Source organism: Mauremys reevesii, linkage group 2 (genome assembly GCF_016161935.1).
Source record: "Mauremys reevesii isolate NIE-2019 linkage group 2, ASM1616193v1, whole genome shotgun sequence".
NCBI lineage: Eukaryota > Metazoa > Chordata > Testudines > Geoemydidae > Mauremys > Mauremys reevesii.
In genome coordinates, this window is record NC_052624.1 from 276,862,433 (window position 1) to 276,888,069 (window position 25,637).

General features: G+C 40.2%; 1 protein-coding gene across 6 annotated transcripts in view; it reads right to left on the reverse strand.

Moving 5' to 3' along the window:
- TRAPPC9 (trafficking protein particle complex subunit 9) overlaps nt 1-25,637 on the reverse strand; it is an 825,958-nt gene that overhangs the window by 233,389 nt on the left and 566,932 nt on the right. The window contains exon 22 of one of the 6 annotated variants that reach the window (XM_039525297.1): nt 15,823-15,890. The exons of the other annotated variants lie outside the window; for them this stretch is intronic. Within the exon in view, the coding sequence (XP_039381231.1) occupies nt 15,853-15,890 (38 nt within the window). The 3' untranslated portion in view covers nt 15,823-15,852. Of the gene's footprint in view, nt 1-15,822; nt 15,891-25,637 lie in introns of those variants that run through there. 6 annotated transcript variants of the gene reach the window in all.

The window sequence follows — 25,637 nt, forward strand, 5'->3', positions numbered from 1 at the left end:
AGGGCACAAGAGTTGTCTTTGGAAAACTGCTAACTAGAAGTAATGAGTCCAGCGCAAAATAATCATCTTCTGGGGTTCGCATGCCCCCTGGTCTATAGCCCAGAAATAGTCTGTGGGGCTTGCACACCAGACTTGGCTGACCCAGGGCACCAGAATAGTTTCTGTGGACTCATAGATAGAACTTCCTGTTCTAGAATACAAGAGTATTTTAATAAGGAAAGAAGGGATGAATGCCAGAGCTTGATGGGCCCTGCTACAGGAGTTGTTCCCTGTAGCCTGAATGCCTGTAAAAACAGTCTGGAAAGCTCTCTTAAATATAGTTTGGACTAATCTGGATGTGGACAGCTCTCTCTTTTAACTTGTTTTGTTACAGTTTGTGACAGAGTGCTGAGGACTAGCACTTGAGTCAGCACTCTGGTCACTATGGATATGTCTACGCAGCACCTAGATACCCTCGGCTGGCCCATGCCAGCCGACTCAGGCTCATGGGGCTTGGGCTACAGGTCTGTTTCATTACTGTGGATGCTTCTGGGGCTTGAGCTGGAGCCCGAGCTCTGGGACCCTCCCTCACCTTTCAGCCTGAACCTGGAAGTCTACACAGCAATGAAAGAACCCCACAGCCAGAGTCTGTGAGCCTGAGTCGGTTGGCATGGGCAGCTGAAGGTGTCAGGGTATGTGTACACATACCCTATTAGTACTTAATTCGGTTCCCTTGGAGAAGGCCTAATTGGACAGAAGACTGATTGGGGAGAGTGAGTCAATGAACCAATTAGCCCTCTGAAAGGGAAGCTGTATTAAAAGGGCACAGGAAGGCTTGCTTAGAGGGGAAGAGAAGGAAAGAAACAGAAGGTTAGGAGAGCCAGACAAAGGAAGTTCTCTGAGTAGATATACCTTATCCCTCCCCCTCCTCTCTTTTGGAGAAGGGGTTAGAAAGTTGAGATACAGCGTGACAGTGCGGAGTCACTGATAAGCATTGGTGTAGGGACTAAAGCACTGTAAATAAACAACATGGTGGTGTGTAGAAGCAAGGAGGTCTCAGAGTGGTCTGTGTTCGTGGAATAGGCAGGGGCTTGGCATGCTGCCCCATCACACTCTTACTCTATAATACACCCTCTTACAGTTATTTGAAATATTGTAGAGAACTCTGGACACTACCACAATGAGGATATTGTGGTCTTGAATATAAAACCTCATAAAATAAAAAGCCTCCATATTAGTTACAAGATGTGTATTAATAATGTGTACACAATATCAAGGTGATATAAGGTACTCTAGATTTCCCTGTGAAGTGTTAAATATTTTAAATCATGCCCAGCCTTCCTGCTTCAAGTACTGCAAAGTGAATTCTTCTAGGGGATTTCCTATGAGGTGGATTATCCTGCTTGGCAATTTTTCCTCAAATCAGTTATTTTATGAGCCCGTAGGACCTCATGGCATAATCTTCCAAGCTTATAATGAGGTTCTTTCTAAAGCACTCTTGGGGGGGAACACCCAGATGGGTGTAGCAATTTACAGAATAGGTGATACCCATACTTTGGGAGTAATGGGCTGAGAGAGATCATTTCAGTGTTATGTGTATGATCACTACACTCCCCTTATCTAATCACAATATGTTAGGGCTATGAGTGCCACAATAACATGAACAGCTATAATAATAATAATTGGAGATATACCTATCTCCTAGAACTGGAAGGGACCTTGAAAGGTCATTGAGTCCAGCCCCCTGCCTTTACTAGCAGGACCAAGTACTGATTTTTGCCCCAGATCCCTGAGTGGCCCCCTCAAGGATTGAACTCACAACCCTAGGTTTAGCTGGCCAATGCTCAAACCACTGAGCTATCCCTCCCCCCTATGAACTGTTTATACCCATTTCATTAGCCCCTGTTTTTAACTGTAACAGGATATTTTGCTTTTACAGCTTTTCCTATGTTGTAGCTATACTCTTTTAGGAAACATAATATACTTATTGTACCTTTTGTTTCGTTCCCCCCTTTAAAATCTTACTTCAAAGAGAGCTGGTGATCCAGTCTAATCCAAGTCAGCAATCAGAGCTCTGTCCTGCTAAAGCTAATTCAATACAGGGAATAAATTCATGAAATTCATTTTAAGGAAGCATCATTTGGCAGGAGCTTAACATTATATAATCTCATTTTATCTACATCCTTCTTCGTTCTGAACATATTCTATTTTTTTAAACCAGGTTTTCCTGATTTTCATAGCTTTGTCCACCCAGCCTTCCCTCCCAGTCCAGAGAGCTGCAAGAAGCTACTGAACAGTCCTGCTTGGCTTCTTTCTAATGGAAATATTCAGTCTGGCCTCTTGGATCCTGAGGGTGTAGATGTAATCAGGGAAGGACTCTCTTTCACCAGTTTCTAAAGCTATTGACACAGGGATTAATGATCATATTCTTACATTTTACAGCAACTTTCACCTAAATAGATTTCAAAATATCTCCTGACAGGAAGGCGTTTGGCCAGCTCGGACCCATCGTTGATTACTCGATACTGTCTCAGAATATAGGTAAATATGTGGGCCAGTCTAAACTTATTGCTTATATCTGTGTGTGCTTAAAGCTAATAAACTGCAGCGTTAGACATTGCAACTTTTGGCTGGAAGAAAGAAAATGACGTAGCCAGGGCTCTCATCCCTCTTATATAACCTCTGGCCCTGAATGTGTGGTGTGATGAAACAGCAGTCATGTGAACCACAATGGGCTGTCCAGAAGGTTCCCGATCACTCTGGTGCAGGCACCTCAAATTATGAGTGAGAATATGCACAGGCTTCCCAGAAAAGAACCAATGTTATGACTAGTAGTATAAAAACACATCCTAAATTTGGGAATATCTAATGTGAAATCTATGTTTGACAGCTGGAAACTTGAGTGAATTAATTTTAAGCTTTTTAAGATAGCTTACTACTTATGAGGACAGTACAATCAATTTTATCCAATACGATTCACTTATTCAGAACCAGTATTGTCTATTATCCAACTACATACACGGGTGACAAATATACTAACAGCCCTAAATTTGGGACATGCACTCATGGGCTTTGGATCAACCCTTTAGTCTATAGTAGATCTGAAGTCAAAGGGAGTCTTGCCACTGAATGCAGTGATCAGGCCCTTAATGTTCAATCTTCCACCACATGTGCAAGTGTAACACAGAACTCTGTATACAATGGGTTAACAACGTCATGCCTATTAACCCTTCCTTCCTATTTTTCATATATTATCTATACCCTTCTGTAATGGGGCACTGTAGCGGAGTGGTTCCCTGCTCCAGCCCTGACTGGGTTAAGGCCAGCCCTGGGAGAGGGCTGGGGCTGTAGGGAAAAGCCCAGGCTGATTAGGAAAGCAGGCACAGCTGGGGCCACACCCCAAACAGAGCACAGCAGGTCCTTATAAAAGGGCTGTTAGCTTGGAGCTAGACAGTCTCTCTCTCTCCAGTCTTGGAGGGAGCAGGGCCTGGCTGTCTATAGAAAGAGCACTGGGTGTGAAGCAGGGTTGGGGAAAAGCCAGAGGAGCAGGGGAGCTCCAGGCTGGCGACTTCCCAGGTTGCAGGGCCTGGCGCTAGGCCCACCCCTGAGGTACTGGGTGGTAGATGAAGACAGCAGGTCCTACCCCCTTGCCTGTGATGACTGGCTCTTATACTGCAGTCTGCCCCAGGGAGCAGGGGCTCATTGCTGACTGGCGGCAGCCACCGGCTGAGGCAAGGTGGGATTAAGGGTTGGGGTCCCTGGGGAGGGACACCCTGAGAGTGAGGGGTTACTGCCAGGAGGCAGCATCCCAGATAACGGGGTCCAGGTGGGATATGGGGGCCCAGCGGCAGTGAGACATCAGCCTGCAGAGGGTGCTCCAAGGCTGGAAAAAGAGCTAATTCCCAGGATGCCAGCAGGAGGCGCCGCAGGGGTGAGTCTCACACCATGACAGGCACTCACCTCTTGAGTGCTTCCTAGTGGCTAGGTGCTCTACTGCATGACTTTTCTCGCTCCTGGCACTCCCTGCGGGCTGCTGGCTGACCTTGAAGGGTCATCAGTGGCTTAGCCCTCTACTCACATCACAAAGTCCAAATGAACCCTTGCTGGGGTATTAAGGAGTTCAATAACTAAGCAGTCTATTTGCCCTCACTAGGGTCTTCATATCTGGGCCCCTTAAATTTGGCCCTTTCTTCAGGCTCTCAAATAAGGCCTGTCCCTTTCTTGGGGTTTATGCCAATATACCTGTGTCCAGTAAGGAAACTCAGGCCCACCCACTACTCCAGGTTCCAAACAAGGACCCAATACACAGCAGCCATGTACTACTTACTTCAAACTTTCGCTAAAAGTTCCTTGAGCCTATTCCTACCAGGCCTTTTTTATGTCCAGTCCCCTACCTCAGGGCCAACGTCCTCAGGTCCTTCTGCCTCTGCAATCTCAGTGTAAGTTCAGCCTGCCATAAACTCTGGCTACTTGTTCGGCTCCTTTGACCAGAGAGGAACACTTTCTTTTCTCCTCTGGTTCCAGTCACAAACTGACCTACTAAGTAAGGCCCTGCAGCTCCTTGTACTTCAGCCATTATTCTCTGACTGGCTGCTTCTGTGAGGCCTCTCTAGGCAGGCCAGGAGGACCCATCTTCACTGGCCTGCCTTTTCTGTCACTTCACTACTTAATGGGGTGGGATATATTAGGGCTGTGGGGCCTCCTGTAGGGAGCCACAAAGGCCAGTACACCTCATCACACCTTCATAGACTGTAAGCTGTAATTACCACTATGTAGCAGTGGCAATTACATTGTAATATATATTTGAAATACATAGATAAATTAAACTAAAGAATGGGTAGAAGAGTTTATCCCTGATTTTTATTAAGTGGGCAAAAATAAAAGGAGTATACAAAAAAAATACTCGTCTGTTTCTGAAAATATCTGGTAGAGTCACAGTGTTTTCTTTTGTATTGAATATTGTAAGTAAATAACTAGAAACAAGCAAAGGAAAAGAAATAATTCAGCCTAAGAGCCTGGTTTCTAACACCAAAGTATATGCTTTTTCCATACACAGTCCTTTTCATTCCTGCGGCGCTCCTTTTTATGATTATGAGCTTCTTTTTAACAATACTGTAGTTATTTCTGTGTAGTCAAAAAAGATGCTAACTGAGCAAAAACCAGACAAATGACTGCATAGCTTTGGGAGTTTCACATCAAAGTTTCAGGAGCAGTAACATTTTCAAAAAATGCAACGCTAAAATCCTCTAACACAGGAATGTAACAATCAATTTCTTTACTAAGAATATTCCTCAGTTGCTTCCAAGAAAAAAGTGGAAGGTGGGCGATTCAACAAACTATGAGAAGATGGGGATTGTGAGTAAAGAATCCTTACAGTAAACAGCAACAAGACCACCTAATGAAAATATTAGGTAACCCATTTTTAAAAACAAATGTGTAACTCAACCTCATCTTTGCAAGTTGCAAAGTTGCAGGTTGCAAGTGCTTTGAAGGACAGGATTAAAATTCAAAGTGATCTGGACAAACTGGAGAAATGGTGTGCAGTAAATCGGTTGAATTTCAATGAGGACAAATGCAAAGTATTCCACTTAGGAAGGAACAATCAGTTGCACACATACAAAATGGGAAATGACTGCTTAGGAAGGAGTACAGTAGAAAAGGATTTGGGGGGGTCACAGTGTATTATAAGCTAAATAGGAGTCAACAGTGTAACACTGTTGCAAAAAAAAGCAAACATCATTCTGGGCTGTATTAGTAGGAGCGTTGTAAGCAAGATATGAGAAGTAATTCTTCCACTCTACTCCATGCTGATTAGGCCTCAACTGGAGTATTGTGTCCAGTTCTGGGTGCCAAGTTTCAAGAAAGATGTGGACAAACTGGAGAAAGTCCAGAGAAGAGCAACAAAAATGATGAAATATCTCGAAAACATGACCCATGAGGGAAGATTGAAAAAAATGGGTTTGTTTAGTCTGGAGAAGAGAAGACTGAGGGAAAACATAATAATAATTTTCAAGTACATAAAAGGTTGTTACAAGGAGGAGGGAGAAAAACTGTTGTTCTTAACCTGTGAGGATAAGACAAGAAGTAATGAGCTTAAATTGCAGCAACAGCGGTTTAGTTTGGAAAAACTTCCTAACTGTCAGGGTGGTTAAGCACTGAAATAAGTTGCCTAGGGAGGTTGTGGAATCTCCATCATTGGAGATTTTTAAGAGCAAGTTAGACAAACACCTGTCAGGGATGGTCTAAGATAGTATTTAGTCCTGCCATGAGTGCAGGAGACTGGAGTGGATGACCTCTCAAGGTCCCTTCCAGTCCTATGATTTTATCTACAGCAACATTTACCCCATATTTTCATGGATTCTTTTCCTGTATGTCAATATAAAAATATGAACATGTTGTTATCTGCAGTTAAGTATGATGATTTAAAAACCTATAAAATTCTACACATTTGACTTCTAAGTTATCACAGGTTCATTTCACAATAGGGGGCCAGAGCCTCAGCTGGTGCAAACTAGTATAGCTCTGTTAAAGTCAATAAAGCTGCACCAATTAACACCAACTAAGTGTCTGGCTCAGGATTGTGGATAATTGTCAATACCTCTCCTTTCCAAAATAAACATCCGCATTTAACAGACATTTTTGATAGAAACTGCAATCACATATGAACTTGGGAACTTTTATAACTGCCCTTTTTTTTAAAGTAGCAATCAGCTGCCTGCTGCCCGCAAATCCATCTGCAACATCAGGCAGCTATAAATAAGCAAATATATACATCTATGTTCCAAACTTGTGCCCAATAGCTGAAGCTGAGACTGTGTGCAGCAACTGCTGATACTAAATCTTGAGTCCTAGACTATGTTGCATAAATGTAGTCCTGTTTGAAGAGGACTGTTAACGTGAACTAGGAACTTTTTAGTTCGTGTCCACAGCATCCACGCAAAGGAGTTATAGCGCAGCACTTTGATGTACACTGCTATTCAAACTCCTCCTGCTCCAAACTGTTGGACAAGGTGACAAAGTCCTAGTTTCAGTAAAACGAGCAATACTGTATAAATGTATTTCCCTATAAAAATATCAGCTTAAAATAAACACGTTTACGAAAATAGAAAGAATTTGCCTCTTTATTACAAATGATATTCTTTATTAAAAAGGGCATGTATCCATGCCTGCTAATCTTCCCCCACTCTTATTTTAGACTGAAGTTTGTCCTGACCAAGTGAAATACATTTCAGGGGAAGAGTTGTGATGACATGATTTTGTACACATATATTTGACTAGGATGTCAAATCTGTGTAAAAGCAACTTTGCTTCAGGTTTGTATCAGGTTTCCTGGCATGGTTTAATTCTACTATTTTCCATAATGACAACAACGAAAAAAGGAATTGTCTAATAAATTGAAATGTGACATCTATATCAAGGCAAACATTCAAGTCCCCTGAATGCTTTATGGAAGCCACACTATTGTAGCTTTGACATACATTTTCTCCAATAGCAGCTTTTATTTATTTAAAACCCATCAGTTCTTTCAGCTCCTCATTTCCAGAGTTGCCCCTTCAAATTTTTAATCTCATCTTCCTAATGTGAAACTGCCGTAGAGCATCACTTTTAAACAATAATGCAACTACTTATGAAAGCTATATAAATCATGTGAAAGATTATCCTATTAGTTCCCCTTCTCATTACCAATTTCTCTTTTTTTATTTACGATGTCTAAGGACTTTAAAATTCAGTTACTCCTGGGGGAGGAATAGTTTCAATTTCATTGATGCCTCCCTTCTGGCACTTGACATTTTCGTAAGCCTGTCGGACAACAGCATTCAAGTCAGCCCAAGTGTGAAAATTATGCTCAGTCTACAACAGATCAATTCTAGTTTGTAGCTCTCAGTTAATGACTTGGTGATGGAGGCCCTTTGGAGATATACAAGCAATGAAGCCAGCTTCAAAATCTCAGCCTACCAGTGCTAAGAGGATCCCAGCTGGAGAAGCGGACAATAAACTGATTAGAGAACACCAGAGGGTAGAGAGGCAATTAATTGCCTTGTTCTACCTGTAAAAACACCAACCACTATTTCTTTTCAAGATAGAGAAGAAATTACCATCCTGTTGAACTACAAAAAGCTGAATAATTAACTGTAGCAATTCTTCTATTTAAAACATGTATTCAACAGAAGACAGTGTTTACAGCAAAGGCTTTTATGCTATATACTTCCCTTGCTTGTTAGAACCATCAAACTGAATCATTAATATATATATATATATATTTAATTTAGAGCATCCTGATTTTTATTTTATTTATTTTATAGGATTTTAATTTTTAAGAATGAAGCATCAAAGGAGTTAAAGTATTAAAAAGAAGCTACATGCCAGATGCTAGACCAGTGTTTGAATGTTATACCCAGTCTCCTGCTCCCAGTTTAGGAGGACTACACTGAACGAGGGTTTTTAAAGGTGAATTACAAAGATTTGTGCCTTGATAGAGGAAGAAACGATGGTCAAGATTTTCCCGCATGCTACAGCCTCACGGTACCATACTAGTTGTACAAACACTCCAGAAAGATAACCTCAGCAAGGAACTGAGGATTTCTCCAGAACAGAGTAATCCTCACTCTGGAAGTGCAAAAGGCCCATAAATATACCCTAACCTGTTAGTTTCCCCTGAATACAGCCAGCTACTTCGCTGGAGATCCTCATCTCCCCACCTCTGAGCTGATGATGATGAAGGCACAATAATTTAGTACATACTTCCATATGTACAGGAGATCCTCTTCTAGAAAACTGTACAGATGAGGAAACTGTCAGCTTCCCGTCTGTCTGTCACAGGTAGGGAAGTTACTTCACCGGAATGTATGCTACCACATGGCACCTTCCCTCCTCTAAAGCATCCTACAATGTGTGTACACTCCTTGCACCAGCACCCGTTCATTGTGTATCCTATCCCCAGTCTCTGATGCAGCCCATGGGTTTCCCTAATTTCAGACATCATTAGCTTCAGGATGTATTTCGGACAGCCTAGACATTCTTAAATTTGGTGTAACCAAAAGAGCTTCCTGCCCGTCCCCATTCCAAATATCTCAGGCTGCAGAAATGTGAATACCCTGGGGTTCTGCTAATTGAAATTTTAACTAGTTCCAAATTTTGGTTTGTGGAGAAAATTAATTGGTTCAGTGGAGCATAAAGAAATGAAACTGCGTATGTGCACTAGAATCAAGCTCTAGTTTTACTATAACTTTAACTTTGGTAAATTATGAGACTCTGAGGGCTTTAACAAATTTGCTTCTCTTTTATAAAACAAGGTTAGGTATTCATTATTATAATACATGTAGTAGTTTAACAATATTAAGATAGACTGTCAAGTTAATCTCTGTTTGCAAAGACACTTCAAAGTGCACAGTAAGCAGATCTAAAAAGCACTGTAATTTGCAACTGGCAGTCATCATCCTGGTAACACTGTAAGCTTTCATAATTCCACCGGTGTTTAAATTCATGAGCCAAAACACATTGTAAAGTTTTCTTTTATTGCTGTCAAGCACAGCCTTATACATTCTCTTATTTAGCCTTTCATGCCTTAGCTGGATCATTTGAGTGTTTGAGGGGGAGTGCTTGCTACATTGAACAGCAGGCTGGGACATACCCATTATTTTATGGAGAAACAGCATGTACAGTAACAAGTTTAATACCCCTAGTCAGAAAACGGACTGGGTCTTTGTAATCAAACTCATGTAACATTTGTTATTGCATTTTCATCATGGCAATGCCAGTGTCAGCTCCAATTTGGCAAGAAGGTTCCACTTTTCTGCCACAATAATTATTATTACTTTCCCACACTGTCCTCCTGGCTACAATGAGTTTAGGGGGTTGAGTATGAATACACAGGAGAGCGCAAATGCTTCAGATAGACTAATCTGGCAACACAAAAGTTCAAGAAGCTGTGGATCCAACACAAAATCAATGAATGAGACAATACATAGCTCCTTAAATCACTAGATTCCCTCTTGTGTGTGGGTGTAAACTCTATGGCACTGCTTACCTCATACAATCAACTTCATTAAATAACTCAAGCTACCCTCCTCCACCCCGAAAGCCATCTCCAACAGCCTAAAGAAGATATTGATTTTTCTGGACTATGTTTGGATTCAGGTCAAAGATGCAATGCAATAAAATAGCCTGAGATAAGTACTCCCTGTCTAGCATGTAATCAGATTTGTGAAAACCATAGTCCTAGGTTCTGTTCTTGGATCTGCCATTAACTTGCTTTGTGACCTTATACAATTCACTTAACCTTTCAGGGTCTTATTTTTCTCGTGCATTTTAAAACAAGAAAATAAAATACATCTTATTGTTAAATGATTTTGGTCAATCCCTTTTATAGTAAAACTCAGAACTAACTACCCCATTAAAATAAGCCCCAATTCATTTTGCCTGGTCTTTGAAGAGAGCTGGGGGAGCCTGAAGTATTAGACAGTGTCTTGGAGTGTTCCTATTTTCATATGGAGCTGCTGCTTGGCAGAAGAGGTCATTTTACTGAAATCTGTATTTGTAATTTTTAGATAACTGTTAGCAAGCTCCGATCCTATGTACGGACACTTTATTGTCTTCCTATTGTTACACTTCTTCACAGGCTCCTTGGAATTATATCATTTTAGTACAAAATATAACACCTCTCATGTGTTAGCGCTTTTGAGGTATTAAAAAACAGCAATATGCCACTGGACTGAACAGACCCTATGCTGAACGGTGTAACACTACTAGTATATTTATCCCTTTAGCTCAAATATATAGCTGGTACCTGTATGCTAAGCAACACAACATACCAATAGCTTCTAGGAGAATTCTTTATATACACAATGATGGCAATATAAATTATATACACAAACAACAAAAAGCAAATCCTAAGGGACCTACATTTCGGATTATGAATAGTACTAATGTTAAAAGGGCACTCTGTCTCCACAGAAGCAAAGAGAAGAATATTTATTGGTATGTCCTGAAAGCTTCTTCTTGGCCTTTTATTGCTCTGTAAGTAGACACAGCAAGTACTGGAGGAATTCTGAGAGTATTCCAGAGTTAAGAAAAGAAAAAAGCATGTCATATTCCTTCCACCCATCTAGTCTCTGCCAAAGGAAGGAGTTTCGCATATACATCATAAGAAGTTACTCACCTTGTGCAGTAACAATGGTTCTTCAAGATGTGTGTTCCTATGCGTGCTCCACTGTAGATGTGTCTATGTCCCTGTGCTGTTGATGGGAGAACTTCGGTAGCAATGTCTGTTGGGCCCACACATGTATTGTCTCTCTTTATGCCGTCCCATGAGGTTAGCCAGCACGCACAGGCTAACCGTCCTCAGTTCCTTCTCTACCACAGAGTCATAGCAAGAACTCCAAAGTAGAGGGGAGGAGGGCAGGTAATTGAGCACCCATAGGGACACACATCTCGAAGAACCATTGTTACTGCACAAGGGGGGGGTAACTTATTCTTTGAAAAGTGTCCCTATGGGTTCTCCACTGAAGGTGACTCCCAAGCAGTACCCCCTTGTAGAGCTGGGACTTTGGAGTTGGCTTTGTCACAGATGAAAGTACTGTGAAGCCAAAGCCAGAGACAGAGTCCCCAGTGATTGCATAATGTTCTGTGAAGGGGTGCACTGACGCCCATATCACCACTCTGCAGGTATCTGAGATGGGGACATTCTTAAAGAAGGCGACAGATGCAGAGATTGACCTCATAGAATGTGTACAGACTGAGTTGAGAGAGCTCATGTTAAGAATTTCGTAACACTGTCTGATGCATTTTGAGACTCACTTGGAGAGTCTTTGGCTGATATCACTGAGTCCATAGATCTTTCTGCCATAGTGAGGAAGGGACTTCTTGAAGGCCTTTTTCCTATCGAGGTAGAATGCAAGGGCTCTCCTAATGTCTAGGTTATGCAGAATGGCCTCCCTATTGTCTCAGTGAGAAGTGGGGTAGAAGACGGGAAGGTGAATAGACTGATTCACGTGAAATGAGGAGGTCAGTTTAAGGATGAATCTTGGATGTAGCGTAAGTGTAACCTTAATAGGGAAGAACACTGTGCATGGGGAATGCGCCATTAGTGCTGCTATTTCCCCAATTCTTCTAGCTAAGGTAACTGCACTCAGAAAAACCGTTTTCATCCATAGGTATGCTAGCGAACAGGTGGCCACAGATTCAAAGGGGGGGCCTAATCAGCTCTTTCATTACTAGGCTTAGGTCCCACAAGGAAGTAGGAAGTCAAGCTTGAAGGAAGAGATTTGTTATTCCCTTAAGGAACCTTTTAGTGGTCGGGTGCAATTGTGCTGAGGTTGGTGAAATGCTCTAATAGGTGGACCCTGAGAGAGCTCAGGGCTAACCTTATTTTTTAAGGGTCAGGGTGTATTCCTGAATATGTTGCAGAGTTGCTGACACTGGAGAGCTCTGATGGGACGTGCACCAAATCTGAAATCTGGACCATTTCTGCAGGTAAGTGTGCCATGTGGAAGACTTTCTACTGTGCAGAAGAACCTCTTGTACTTCTTTTGAGTGCGAGTTCTCTAAGTGCTGGAACCACATAGGAGCCATGCTTTGAGGAGGACGACCCCCAAGTTGGGACGTATGGTATGCCACTTGTCCTGAGTGAGTAGGTTTGGAGTGGCCAGAAGAGAGATAGATCAGTGGGCACATCATGAGTTGCATCAGGTAAAGGTACCAGGTCTGTCTCAGCCATGTGGGAGCAATCAGAATTATGTGAGCTCCATCCCTCTTTATCTTTAGCAAGTCCTTCAGCAGAAAGGAAAATGGAGGGAAGGCATAAAGAAGATCCATGTCCCATGGGAGGAGGAGAGCATCGTCCAGAGAGAGCTGTCTGATCCTCGCCCTGGAACAGTATCGCGGACAATTCTTGTTCTGGTAAGCGGTGAACAGGTCTGTGGATGGTGTTCCCCAGTGTATGAACAAGTCGTGAAGCACTGACAGGTGCATCTCCCTCTCATGGTCATGTGGGAATGTGCGACTGATCTTGTCCGCTGTTATATTTTGCGTGTCCAGCAGGTAAGTTGCAGACAAGGTGATGTTGTCAGAGATGCACCAGTTCCATAGTTACATTGCCTCTGTGCATAGAGATGGCAATCTGGTTCCTACCTGATGGTTGATATAATACATGCAGGCTACATTGTCTGTGAGGATCATTACATGTGATCCTTTTATTGGTGGGAGGAAATGGGCACAGGCATTCCTGACTGCTCTCATCTCAAGGAGATTGATATGCAGGGATCTCTCTGCAGCTGACCATTTGCCTTGCTTTGTGAGACCATTTAAATGCATGCCCCATCCTATAAGGTATGCATTGGTGGTAAAGAGCAACAAAGGTGGTGCCTGAAAAAAGGGGATCCCTTTGCATGCACTGGCTGGGTTTTTCCACCAGTCCAATGAGTTCTTGATCCTGGTGGGCACTGACAGGGGTTTGTCCAGATCGCCCCACTTCAGTCTGTAAACTGAGCTGAACCACGGCTGTAGGCATTGCATGTGAAGTCTGGCATGCAGAATCATCACCATGCTGGTTGCCTTATGCTCCAGGAGCTGTTATGTTTCTCATTTCTGAAAGTACAACCCAGACTAGTGGTACTGCTGATTAAAATGATCGTCTAATGCTGATGAGATTTCAAGAATGGCTTTCTGGGGGTGATGGTACTCCCTACAGTGGAGAATTATACTAAACTCTACTCTGCAGCTATCTTCCTCTTACCATATAGTTTTGGAGGGTAGTGGGTTTAGTTGGGGATACCTGTGTGTCAAACTTACCTGGGGTATCATATGATAAATCAGCATAGCAATTTTTTCTCTATTTTCTACACAGAAGCAGGACCCGAACTCAGGAATGGGAGGCAGTAGTTCATAAATTCTAATCTAGTTGCCCACACTAATTCATTCTTTGGCCTTGGGCAAATGTGTCTCATTTTATCCATCTGTAAAATGTGGAAATACCTACCAATTCCACAGGGATATTGTGAGTTTCAATTAGTCAAAGTCTGTAAATAGCTTGGAAATGCTATACAAGAGCTAAATATTATTTAAAATGTAGGATTTTAATCTTTACATTTCATTTTTGCTAAATCAGATGCATGAGATATATCAGCCAAGTTGCAAGGGTTGTTAAATTATTCCCTCAACATTTTATTCTTTTGTAAAAGCTGTTTGAATAATCATAGCTCCCCGAGAGGAGAGAATGTTTGAGTAATTTCCAACAGAAAAACATCAGAGTTTCCTCATATTCAGGCTCTTGTAGTACAGAATGTTTAATGGGATCACCATTGAATTATTCCCTATTTAATCAATGGGAATGAAGTACTGCTTCAGTAAGTGAATGAGAGAACACACACAGGAGTAGCCCTTTGTTCAAAGCGGGGGAAGGGAAAGAGAGAAGAAGAGGGAGTGTATGTGTGTCGAATGTGTTAGAGAAGATCTCTCTTCAGTGTCAAACCAGAGAGAAGATATTTCAGTGCTGATAAAACCCAGCTGAAATACTTAAGATCTCATTGTAAGCAAAGTGCTTTTTGGTTTCCCACCCAACAGGTACTTGAAATCTACAAGCTGTGCCAACTCTCAGCATGCAATGGTGATAAAATTTAAAATCTAACACTAATGGAAAGACATTTTTGTCATACACTGTATCAAAAAGTAAGGTAGCTATCAGAATTGAGTACAGTAACTGGTTGCTAACAAAAAGGGTAATATATTACTATGTTGCTATCCAGGCAAGAGGGTGGCTCTGAATTCTCTTCTGGTTCTTAGATCATGCCCATCACTGTGATGTCTGAGCACGTGAAGCGATGGATCTGTAATCACTTCAGGAAAGAGACCCTGTTTTCATACCTGTTTGCAAAGCACCTATATAAATTAAAAGTAATAATTCCATTATAAAAATGGCTCTCCAGAAAAAGCTAGAGATCTGGAGTACAAACAAGATAGTTTATTGCTTTGAAAAAGCAGATATTCATTTACTAAACATGCAAGCTCCGAAGAGTCTGGAGGTCAAAAGATCAGTTTCTTCCAAATGTTAAAGAAATGTTAAACTGATCAATGTATAAAAATAATTGATCAATTTACTGTTCTGTAACATTTAAAATGCAATAGTAATGACTATTAAAACCAGGTCAATATACCAGCATCTAGCTTCTTGTAATTAGTTAGTGAACATTTTCAAAACAATGCCATGGTTTCTGTTTGCGTCTTTTGTTGCAACGTTGGAGTTTTAGCTATATTTTACAAATAATACTATAACACTTTATAAATTCACTGTTGCATACGGTTCATAAGGGACCTTTAGCCAGTGGAGGATAGAGCTCTGGCTGGTGAGGGAAATTCCCCATATGGCACACACACTGTAACCAGGTTCTAGACCCAATTCCCTTGGGCCCAGGTGAAGGGTGTGTATCTGGAGTGCTGCTATAGTCCAGCCTCTGTCAGCTGGCAGATTACGCTGGAGGGCTGTTATCACTTGCTCTAGATTAGAGGAACTTTCTGCCTTACACCAACACTGGCAGGCTTGAACCAGTGCTTGTCAGTTTCTCCCATTTAAATTTCTCCTTGACACCCCTTTCTACTGTGATCCCTACAAGAGATTAGGCAAGTCAGGGAAAGCTGATATTTATCTTTAAAAAAATGATGATGTATAGTTTTTTCCTTCTCACCACCCTTCATCAAGATCATCTCTTGCTTGTCATCTTAGATGGTGAGCTCTTTGGGCTAGGGGTGTTTTCTCATTATGTTTGGACAGTGACTAGCATGCTGTGGATGCTACCATTTTACCAACAATCATTTATGTAAAATGAGTGTTTTAAGATCTTTACATCCTACCTGTAAACCGTCCCCCCGCCGCAACCTTTGCTATAGAAGAACTGGAGCCTCACTGCCCGTCTTGGAGCCTGTGGATAGTTGCCAACATTTTCAGAAGTCAAATATAGTTGGATTCTGGAATCTGTGTGTATTCTGGTTCATTTTAGGATTTCTCTAGCAATTTACAAACTACTTAATTGTCAAAACCCCTCTGTAAGGCAGGAAAATGTTATTTCCTCCATTTTTCAGATATGAAAACAGAAAGGTTAAGGCCAACTTTCCCAAATATAGGTGTACAAATTTAAGCACCTAAATCTGCAAATTTTGAGTTTGGGGCCTAATTTTGGGCACCAGATTTGAATTTTTTAGTCTCCATAACTTGACAAGGATTACTGAGGAAGGTACGGTCACAGCTGGGATTATCTGATCTCGACTGCATCATGCTGCTCATCCTGCTACTGAGCTGCCCCTTCTTTTGGTCAAAGGTCACACTGACTGCTCAGCAGAGAAGCTGGTTAAACTGCAGGCAGCTAGCTGGTTGGAGCTTGGAATGGCTCTGGTGCTGTCAAAGGAAGCTTGCATGGCACTGCCTTCTACAACTGTGAGGAGTCTTTAAAAGGAAAAAAAATGAAGGCTGTATGGGGACACATTTTCTGGACCCCAAACTCTGGATATATAAAATATTAAATATATAAAATATATATATTATTATATTATATATATAAATAATAAAAATAAATAAATAAAAAAAATATATAAATCTGCGTGGGGTAGACAGTTACTAAGTACGCAAAAAATTAAAAGAAATAAAACAAATAAAAAAAGAAAAAAGAAAAAAAAAATACAAAAAAACATAAAAACATAAAAAAAAAGCAAAATCTAACAAAATTGTCTTCTTAATCTAAATCTAACTAATCTCTTAGAGTTGGTCAACAAACAGGTGGTGGGATCCGGTGGACATAGTGTACTTAGATTTCCAGAAAGCCTACTTAGATTTCAGAAAGCCAAATAAAAAAACGTGAAATTAAGATAAATGATCATTCTAAAAAGTCAGGAAAGGAAAGAAGGGGTAGGAACAAAGAAAGGGGAGGGAACAAAGGGAAGTAAAAAATGGAGGTAAGTAGAGGGGTGTTAGTAGAGGTAGAGAGTGGTGTTCAATCCTAGTCAATCCTAGGACCAATGATCTTCAAAGGATTCAAAAGAATGTGATGAAAGCAAAAAAGTCACAGATACTCAAAGAACTTAAGACTAAAAAGAGACCTAAAGAGACTAAAAGAGATCAAGAAAAAAGATCAAAGAAAAAAAAAGGGCAAAAAAATGGCAAAAAAAAAAAAAAAAATAAATAAAAAAAATAAAAAAAAATAAAAAAAAAAAATACAACACAATATACATACAAACAACATGGGGGCTAATTTGGCTAAGCAAAAGAGATAGGAAAGATAGTTCTCTGAAGAGATCTTCTTATAGTGTGCAGTGTGCGCAGTGAAAAAGCGGTCAAAAAAAGGAGAATCAAAAGAGGAATCAAAAAAAGGGATAGAGAATAAGACTGAGAAATATATAAATATATTATATATAACAATCCATACCCACATCTCGAATACTGTGTCTGTGGTCTCTCTCTCTCAAAAAAAAGAAACTCTAGCTCTAAAAAAAAAAGAAAAAAGAAAAAAAAAAATGAAGGGGTTAGAGAGAGAAAGGATGAGGAAGGAAAAAAAAGAAGAGAGGACTGGAAAAGAGAGAAAAAAAAGAAAAAGGGGACATGATAGTATATAAATATATGAATGATGATGTTGAAGTGGAAGAGGAAAAAAAGTTTTATTACTATTTTCATAATACAAGAACAGGGGGGAAAAAAAAAAAAAAAGGCAGCAGGTAAAAAAAAAAAAAAAAAAGTTCTTTCTTCTTCACACAGTCAGTCGCAAACTTGTGGAACCCCCTGAGGAGAGGAGGTTGAAGGACTATAACACTATAACAATGTTTAAAGGACTAATAAAATCATGGTGGCTAATAAATGTATAAATGGCTATTAGATGTAGAATGGTGTCCCTAGTCCCTAGCCTCTGTTCGTCAGAGGATGATGATGGGGAGAGAGAGAGATTGATCATTTGCCTGTGTGTTGTTCACCTCCAGGGGGGCACTGGCATTGGGCCACTGTGTAGAGACAGATACTGGGCTAGATGGACCTTTGGTCTGACCCGGTACGGCCTTTCTTATGTTCTTATGTTCTTATGGATCTAGGTGCTGTGAGGGGACTGTGAATAACCCATTGATCTTTAGGAAAATCAAGTGATACGCTTTCAGCCCAAGGGATCGGTTTGATAATTTGAAGGTTCTTTGCAAGTAAAAGAGCTAGAAGGTTTTTTTTCTCTCTCTCTCCTTAAATGAAAGCTGATATTCTCTTTTTACATTTTCTCTGTGGCTATAAGCTTCTGTAACGAGAAAAGCTGGCTCTGTTCTGGAGCAAAGCTTCAAATCAGTAAGAGGAGAAATGGAGAGCAATATGGATTTAATTTACTGTATAAAGGAAGACTGAGCTCTTTCTAAAAGCATTAGTTATTCTTTAGAATTAAAGGTCTGAATGAACACTTATAAAATCTTAGGCATTAGCCTCACATTAATTTAAGGAGTAAAACAGAAACTCAACTGAGAACTTATCCTTTAAATTTCCACAGCAACAGTAAATCAGTTCTGTTCTCTGGTTTAGTAAAAGAATGTAATTAATCAGACGCAGTAGCTTCACATACCATTAGACATATAATACTTTCACATACTTATCTATTTTAAGTTCAATTCCTTCCCTGAAGTTAACAGTTGTAACCTTCACAACAGTCTGTTCAAGTCCCATTAAGAATCAACGATAGGCTACACCAGTTGTAAGAACCCTTATCAAAGATCAAAAGTATCCTCTTTGTCAGTCCCTGCAGGGATCGTTGGTTACCAATTTCTGGAAAGTAAACCCCAAGTTAATCAGACACATTCTGTGCTTTCCTGTACAACCCTTTCCAACATTCTTTTCTCATTGTTAAAACCTCCTAAATATATTGCTAATTAGCTCACTGTAATTAAATGACATCTATTCTGTGTATAACGGCTGAATATATAAATTCACAAAATAATTATGACCATTACATGATCCACATTTAAGTGACCTTTCTAATCTGTGACTGTCACACTCAGAAATCACACGCAAACCCCCAGAGGATTGGTTTTTCATTTCCAATAAGCCCTAAGCTATCATTTGAAAGAGCTTTTACATCCTAAAGCCTTTTGAAAAGCACCAAAATCCTAGGGGCTTCAGAGTTCGAAAAATATCAACCTTAAAAATTAATTGGCTTCACCTTATTTCCTCTTTTTTGCTTATCCTTATGTAGTCTGAAATAATCCTCCAGTTAATTCCAAATGCAGTCACTAAACAGGGGGTAAAAACAAAAACTTTCTATTGTACATTCCCCAACCCATTCTTCACCAGAAACGGAAGCTCTTGGCCTACCTCAGGTTATATTTAAAATGTACAAATCTATATAGTATAGTTACAACTTCTTCTTACATAGTAAATTAATTTTGCAAAATAAGGAAAAGACCCATTCTTACTCTGCATCATTGCAAGGTGATAAATATAAGTCACTAAGTAGTAGCAGAGTAGTCAAGGGAACTGCAATTATTTGCCACTACACATTGCCAAAGCAGATGTTACTAAAATGCGATACCAATTTAAACAGGAAAGGAAGCTACTGGATGCTGTTGTAACTAAGGTGAAATAGTCTATAAATCAGATGTTGACTGGATAGCTCAGAGTCTGAATAGCAAATTGCCTTGGAAGAAGTCAAAACGGAAGGGCTTCCTTGGGAGAATTTATGTAATAAAGAACAACCCAAAAATTCCTAGCAAAATGTGTCAGATTAAAGGGACAGCTGTACTGTAATGACAAGCATCAATTTTGAGTTATTTCCTATCACTTTATAAGGTACCATAACAAATCACAGAAAAATTCAACTGTGTGGGATAGAGTTGTTGTGCCATACATCATGATACGTGAGATCTCGGAAGCTAACTTGGGAACTAAGTAAATGGGAAGACAATTGATACAAAGTCTTTTTTTTAAGTAACTGAGAAAAAAATCACCACCATCACCTTCAATATTAAAGACAGTAAACCTCAATTATTATAATAATCTTGAGTCATAAAATTAGAGAAGTCAAACAGAAAAGACCATCCCTTGGACACCAGTAAAGGATTGGTCCTTACACTCCAATAAACTGATAATATCACACTATACAGTTTAGTTTAAATCAAACATTCTTATTATGTATTATGTGTATTGCAGTATACGTAGGAGCCTTAGTCATGGACCAAAGCCCCACTTTGCTAAGCACTGTTCTGTATGCAAACACATAACAGAAAGATCTGCCCCAAAAAACTTACAATCCAGTATAAGACAAGAAAAAACAAGTGGGTAAGGACCGACAAGGGAAGGATGAGCAAATAATTAGACAATACCAGTTAATATGATAGACAGTAGCCTCAGCACAACAGCTGCCTAAGTGTTGCCAAGTTTTTCTTAGGCATCATGGACAAGAGAGGGATATGAATGAGGATCATGAGGTGACTTTGTAGAAGTTTATATGGAGCTCCCCAAAGTATATAGGAGAGCATGGGAGAAAGCACAAAGGTGCTTGTTTGAAATTTTTTGAAATGGACAACGAAGGCTCTCATCATTGGCAGAGCAGAAGTGGGAGCTGATATCATCATAACGTAAGCAAGTTGACAAATACGTGGAGATAGGCCATAAAATGCTTGAAAGTGAAGACAAGTCATTTCTATTCGATGTCATGGAAAAGGGGGGACCCAGTAGAGGGACTGTAGAAAGAGAAGTGACATGGTCAAAGCAATGACCTTGGGAAATAATATTTGCAACAGTGTTTAAATGGATAAGAGTAGGGCCAGGATGCTGCAGCAGTTGAGATGCAAGTTGATGAAGGCCTGGATCCAAGCTGAGTAAGGCCTCAAGTTTTAGCTGCGTGCATGGATAGCAAATGCTAGATTTTAGAGCTATTATGCAGGAAGAACCAGCAAAATTTAGGTACAGGCTGCATGTGAGGAGTGGTAGAGAGGGCTGAGTCGAAGATGATGCCCACAGAATGTGTAATGATGGTGCTGTCCAGTGTGACTGTGAAAAGAAGGAGGGGAAAAAGATTGGCAGGGAGGATATTAAGAGTTCTGTTTGATTATGTTTACTGTAAGTTGACAGCTGGACAACCAGGAGGAGCACTGTCCTGTATATTTTGGTACACCACTATTGAGTTCTTGTGCACTACAGCATTCTATCAAATTGAACAGGAAAGATTGAAGAAGTCAGGTCATAATTACGGACATGCCACAATCTCAGGGTTTCCCAAATTGAAGAGAAGCGATCTGTGCAAAAAATATGTACAATTCTGGGAGAAAAAATTATTCAATAAACTTAAAATGATACAAAATGGATACATAACATGAACCCTGTAAGATGTGTCCCATTGAAGCCACTATATTTGTAACCTGAAAATCATGTCATTGTCAAACAGTGCAGGATGTAAGAATGTGCAACAGACTGCTAGAGTCTCTGCTTTTGTAACAGTACTAATCCTACAACATTGTGAGTGTAGTTGGTAATTACATTATTCAAAACAGTACAAGTTACATTAAGTATTTGTTATATACATGATGCAAAAATTCATGCATGCAGGCTGTTGCAAAATCTGTCACTGAACTGGAACACCAGCCAGTTGTCAGAGAATACAACTAAGACAAGGGTATTGCTGTGTCTCCGATGACTGCAGTACACATCATTCAGTCTTTGCCGGAGTTCAGTTCCAGAGATGGATTATTTTGTGAAACAAAGTAGCAAGTGGTTAAATGCCAACTCAGAAAGAAGAAATGAGATGATAAATATATGACATATATGGTGTAACACTGGTTGGTTCAAAATTACAGCATAGTATGTTCTTATGTGCTGGCTGCTCGGATCATAGAATCATAGAGTATCAGGGTTGGAAGGGACCTCAGGAGGTCATCTAGTCCAACCCCCTGCTCAAAGCAGGACCAATCCCCAACTAAATCATCCCAGCCAGGGCTTTGTCAAGCCTGACCTTAAAAACCTCTAAGAAAGGAGCTTCCACCACCATCCTAGGCAACCCAACCTTTGAAGTTATTGCAACATTCTCAAACCAAACATCTGGAACTGAAAAATAAACCTGAGATGTTTCTTCTTGAGAAAAGTGGAAGCCTTGAAAAAAAAATCAAAATTTGATTCCCTAAACTGGCAATGTCATAAGGAACACCTTTCAGGTACGTTATTTAACATTTAAAAGATTCCAAGGCCAGACGGGACCATTGCTATCAGATAGTCTGACCACCTGTATAACAGAGGCCATAGAAATTTCCTAAAGTACAATAAAATAAAATAATTCCCTTAGAAAAACCACCACTCTTAGAACACAAGAATGGCCCCAGAGGTCTATCTAGCCCAGTATCCTGTCTTCCAACAGTGGCCAGTGCCAGGTGCCCCAGAGGGAATGAACAGAACAGGTAATCATCAAGTGATCCATCCCCTGTCACTCATTCCCAGTTTCTGGCAAACAAAGGCTCGGGGCATCATCCCTGCCCATCCTGGCTAGATTTAAAAATTGTCTATGATGGAGAATTCACCATGAATCTTGGTAAATAACTCTCACTGTTAAAAACGTATGCCTTATTTTCAGTCTGAATTTGTCTAGCTTCACCTTCGAGCAACTGGAGCACATTATACTTTTCTCTGCTAGATTGAAGAGCCCGTTACTGAATATTTGTTGCCCATGTAGATACTTAAAGACGGTAATCAAGTCCCCCTTTAGCCTTGTCTTTGGAAAACTAAATAGATTGAGCTCCTTGAGTATAACACTATAAGGCATGTTTTCTAATTCTTCAGTTATTCTCACCGCTCCTCACTGAACCCTCTCCAATTTATCAATGTCCTTCTTGAATTGTGGACACCAGAACTAGACACAGTATTCCAGCAGTAGTTGCACCATCACCAAATCTCTACTCCTTGAGATTCCCCTGTTCATGCTTCCCAGGATCAAATTAGTTTTGTTGGCCATAGCTTCAGATTAGGAGCTCATGTTTAGCTGATTATTCACAGTGATTCCCAAATCTCTCTCAGAGGGCAGGTCTTCACTACCCACCGGATCGCAGATAGTGATCGATCTATCGGGGGTTGATTTATAACGTCAAATGCAGACGCGATAAAATCGATCCCTGATCGTGCTCCCCGTCGACTCTGGAACTCCAGCTCGCGAGAAGCGGAAGCGGAGTTGAGGGGGGAGTGCCAGTGGTCGACTTGCCGCCATCCTCACAGCCAGGTAAGTCGACCTAAAATACACCGACTTCAGCTATGCTATACGTGTAGCTGAAGTTGCGTATCTTAGGTCGACCCCCCCGCTAGTGTAGACCTGGCAGAGTCACTGCTTTCCAGGATCGAGTTCCTCTTCCTGTAAATATGGCCTACATTCCTCGTTCCTAGATGTATACATTTATATTTAGCCATATTAAAATGCATATTGTTTGCTTGTGCCCAGTTTACAAAGTGATCCAGATTGCTTTGTAGCAGTGACCGTTCTTCTTTATTTACCACACCCCCAATTTTTATGTCATTTGCAAATTTTATCTGTGATGATTTTTGGTCTTCTTCCAGGTCATGTGATAAAATGTTAAATTGTATAGGGCGTAGAACTGATCCCTGCGGGATCCCAGTGAAAACACACCTGATCAAAGATGATTTCCTGATTATAATTACATTTTGAGACCTACCAGTTAGCCAGTTTTCAATCCACCTAATATGTGCCATGTTAATTTTATATCATTCTAGATTTTAATCAAAATGTCATGTGGTACCAAGTCAAATGCCTTACAGAAGTCTCAGTAGATTGTGTTAACACTATTGCCTTTATCAACCCAACTTGTAATCTCATTAAAAAAATACCAAGTTAGTTTGACAGGATCTATTTTTCATAAACCTATGTTGATTTACATTAATTATATTATCCTCTTTTAATTCATATTAATCGAGTCCCATATCAGCCAGTCAATTATTTTGCCTAGGATCGATGTCAGGCTGACAGGCCTGTAATTACCTGGGTCAATCCCATTTACCCATTTTAAAAATTGGCACATCAGCTTCCTTCTAGCCTTCTGGAACTTCCCCAATGCTCCAAAACTTATTGAAAATCAACATCAGCAATCCAGTGAGCTCTCAGCGAGCTCCGTTAAATCTCTGGGATGCAAGTTATCTGGAACTACTCATCTAAAAATGTTTAACTTTAGTAGCTTCTCTATAACATCCTCCAGAGATATTAGAGGAATAGAAAGAGTGTCACCACCAACATGTGAGGAAACTGAATCATCTATTTTTTTTCCAAATGCAGAAGATAAATATTTCTTGAACACTTCTGCCTTTTCCGCATTATCACTGATAATCCTACCACTTCCATCTAGTAACAAACCAATACAATCGGATTTTTTTCCCCTAATATATTTAAAAAGCTCCTTATTGTCCTCAAATCCACTGGCCACGGATTTCGCCTTATGGCCCTCTGCTTCCCTTATCAATTTTCTACAGTTCCTATCTTCTGATTTATATTCATCACTATCAACTCCTCTTTCTTCCATTTGTTAGTTTTTTGGGGTTTGTTTATTTTTTAAATTTTATAGCTGCTTTCACTTCCTCTGTAAACCGTTACAAACTTTTTAAAACTAGTACAACATTCTTCCTTGATTGTGGCTTTTTTGGCATCACGTAAAGTGTTCTTAAATGGGGAAAAATTACCATGGGGAAATAGGTTTTACTTTGTGTAATGACCCATCCACTCCTAGTCTTTATTCAAGCCTAATTTAACGGTGTCCAGTTTGCAAATTAATTCCAGTTTTGCACTTTCTCGTTGGAGTCTGGTTTTGAAGGTTTTTTTGGTTGAAGAATTGCAACTTTTAGGTCTGTAATTGAGCGACCAGGGAGGTTGAAGCGTTCTCCGACTGGTTTTTGAATGTTATAATTCTTGATGTCTGATTTGTGTCCATTTATTCTTTTGCATAGAGACTGTCCGGTTTGGCCAGTGTACATGGCAGAGGGGCATTGCTGGCACATGATGGCATATATCACACATATCATATATCGTATTGGTAGATGTGCATGTAAAAACTATTTCCGCATGCTAATTTTTCCCCTACTGTTACTCACACCTTCTTGTCAACTGTTTGAAATGGGCCATCCTGATTATCACTACAAAAGTTTTTTTCCCTCCTCCTGCTAATAGCCCATCTTAATTGATTAGTATTGTTAGAGTTGGTATGGCAACACCAATTTTTTCATGTTCTCTGTGTATATATATCCTCCTACTGTATTTTCCACTGCATGCATCTGATGAAGTGGGTTTTAGCCTATGAAATCTTATGTCCATATAAATCTGTTAATCTCTAAGGTGCCACAAGTACTTCTCATTCTTTTTGCTAAGACGGCTACCACTCTGAAATCTAATAAAGAATTCACCCATGTTGGATGCAACATTTTTCGAGTTAGGAAATCATCATCTATACTGTTTAGAAATTCAAAGGATGTTGTAGTAGCACTGGTAGCATGAGACTACCAGAATATGTCACTGAAACTGAAGAACCCCATAATTACGTAGTTTTTCCCCCTACACATTATAGATAGTTGCGTAAGGAGGCAGTCAGTTTCTTCCCTACATTGATTTGGTGGTCCATAGCAGACACCAACTAATCTTGTGCTTTTATCTGATAGCACATTGATCCGTAAGTATTCAAGATCA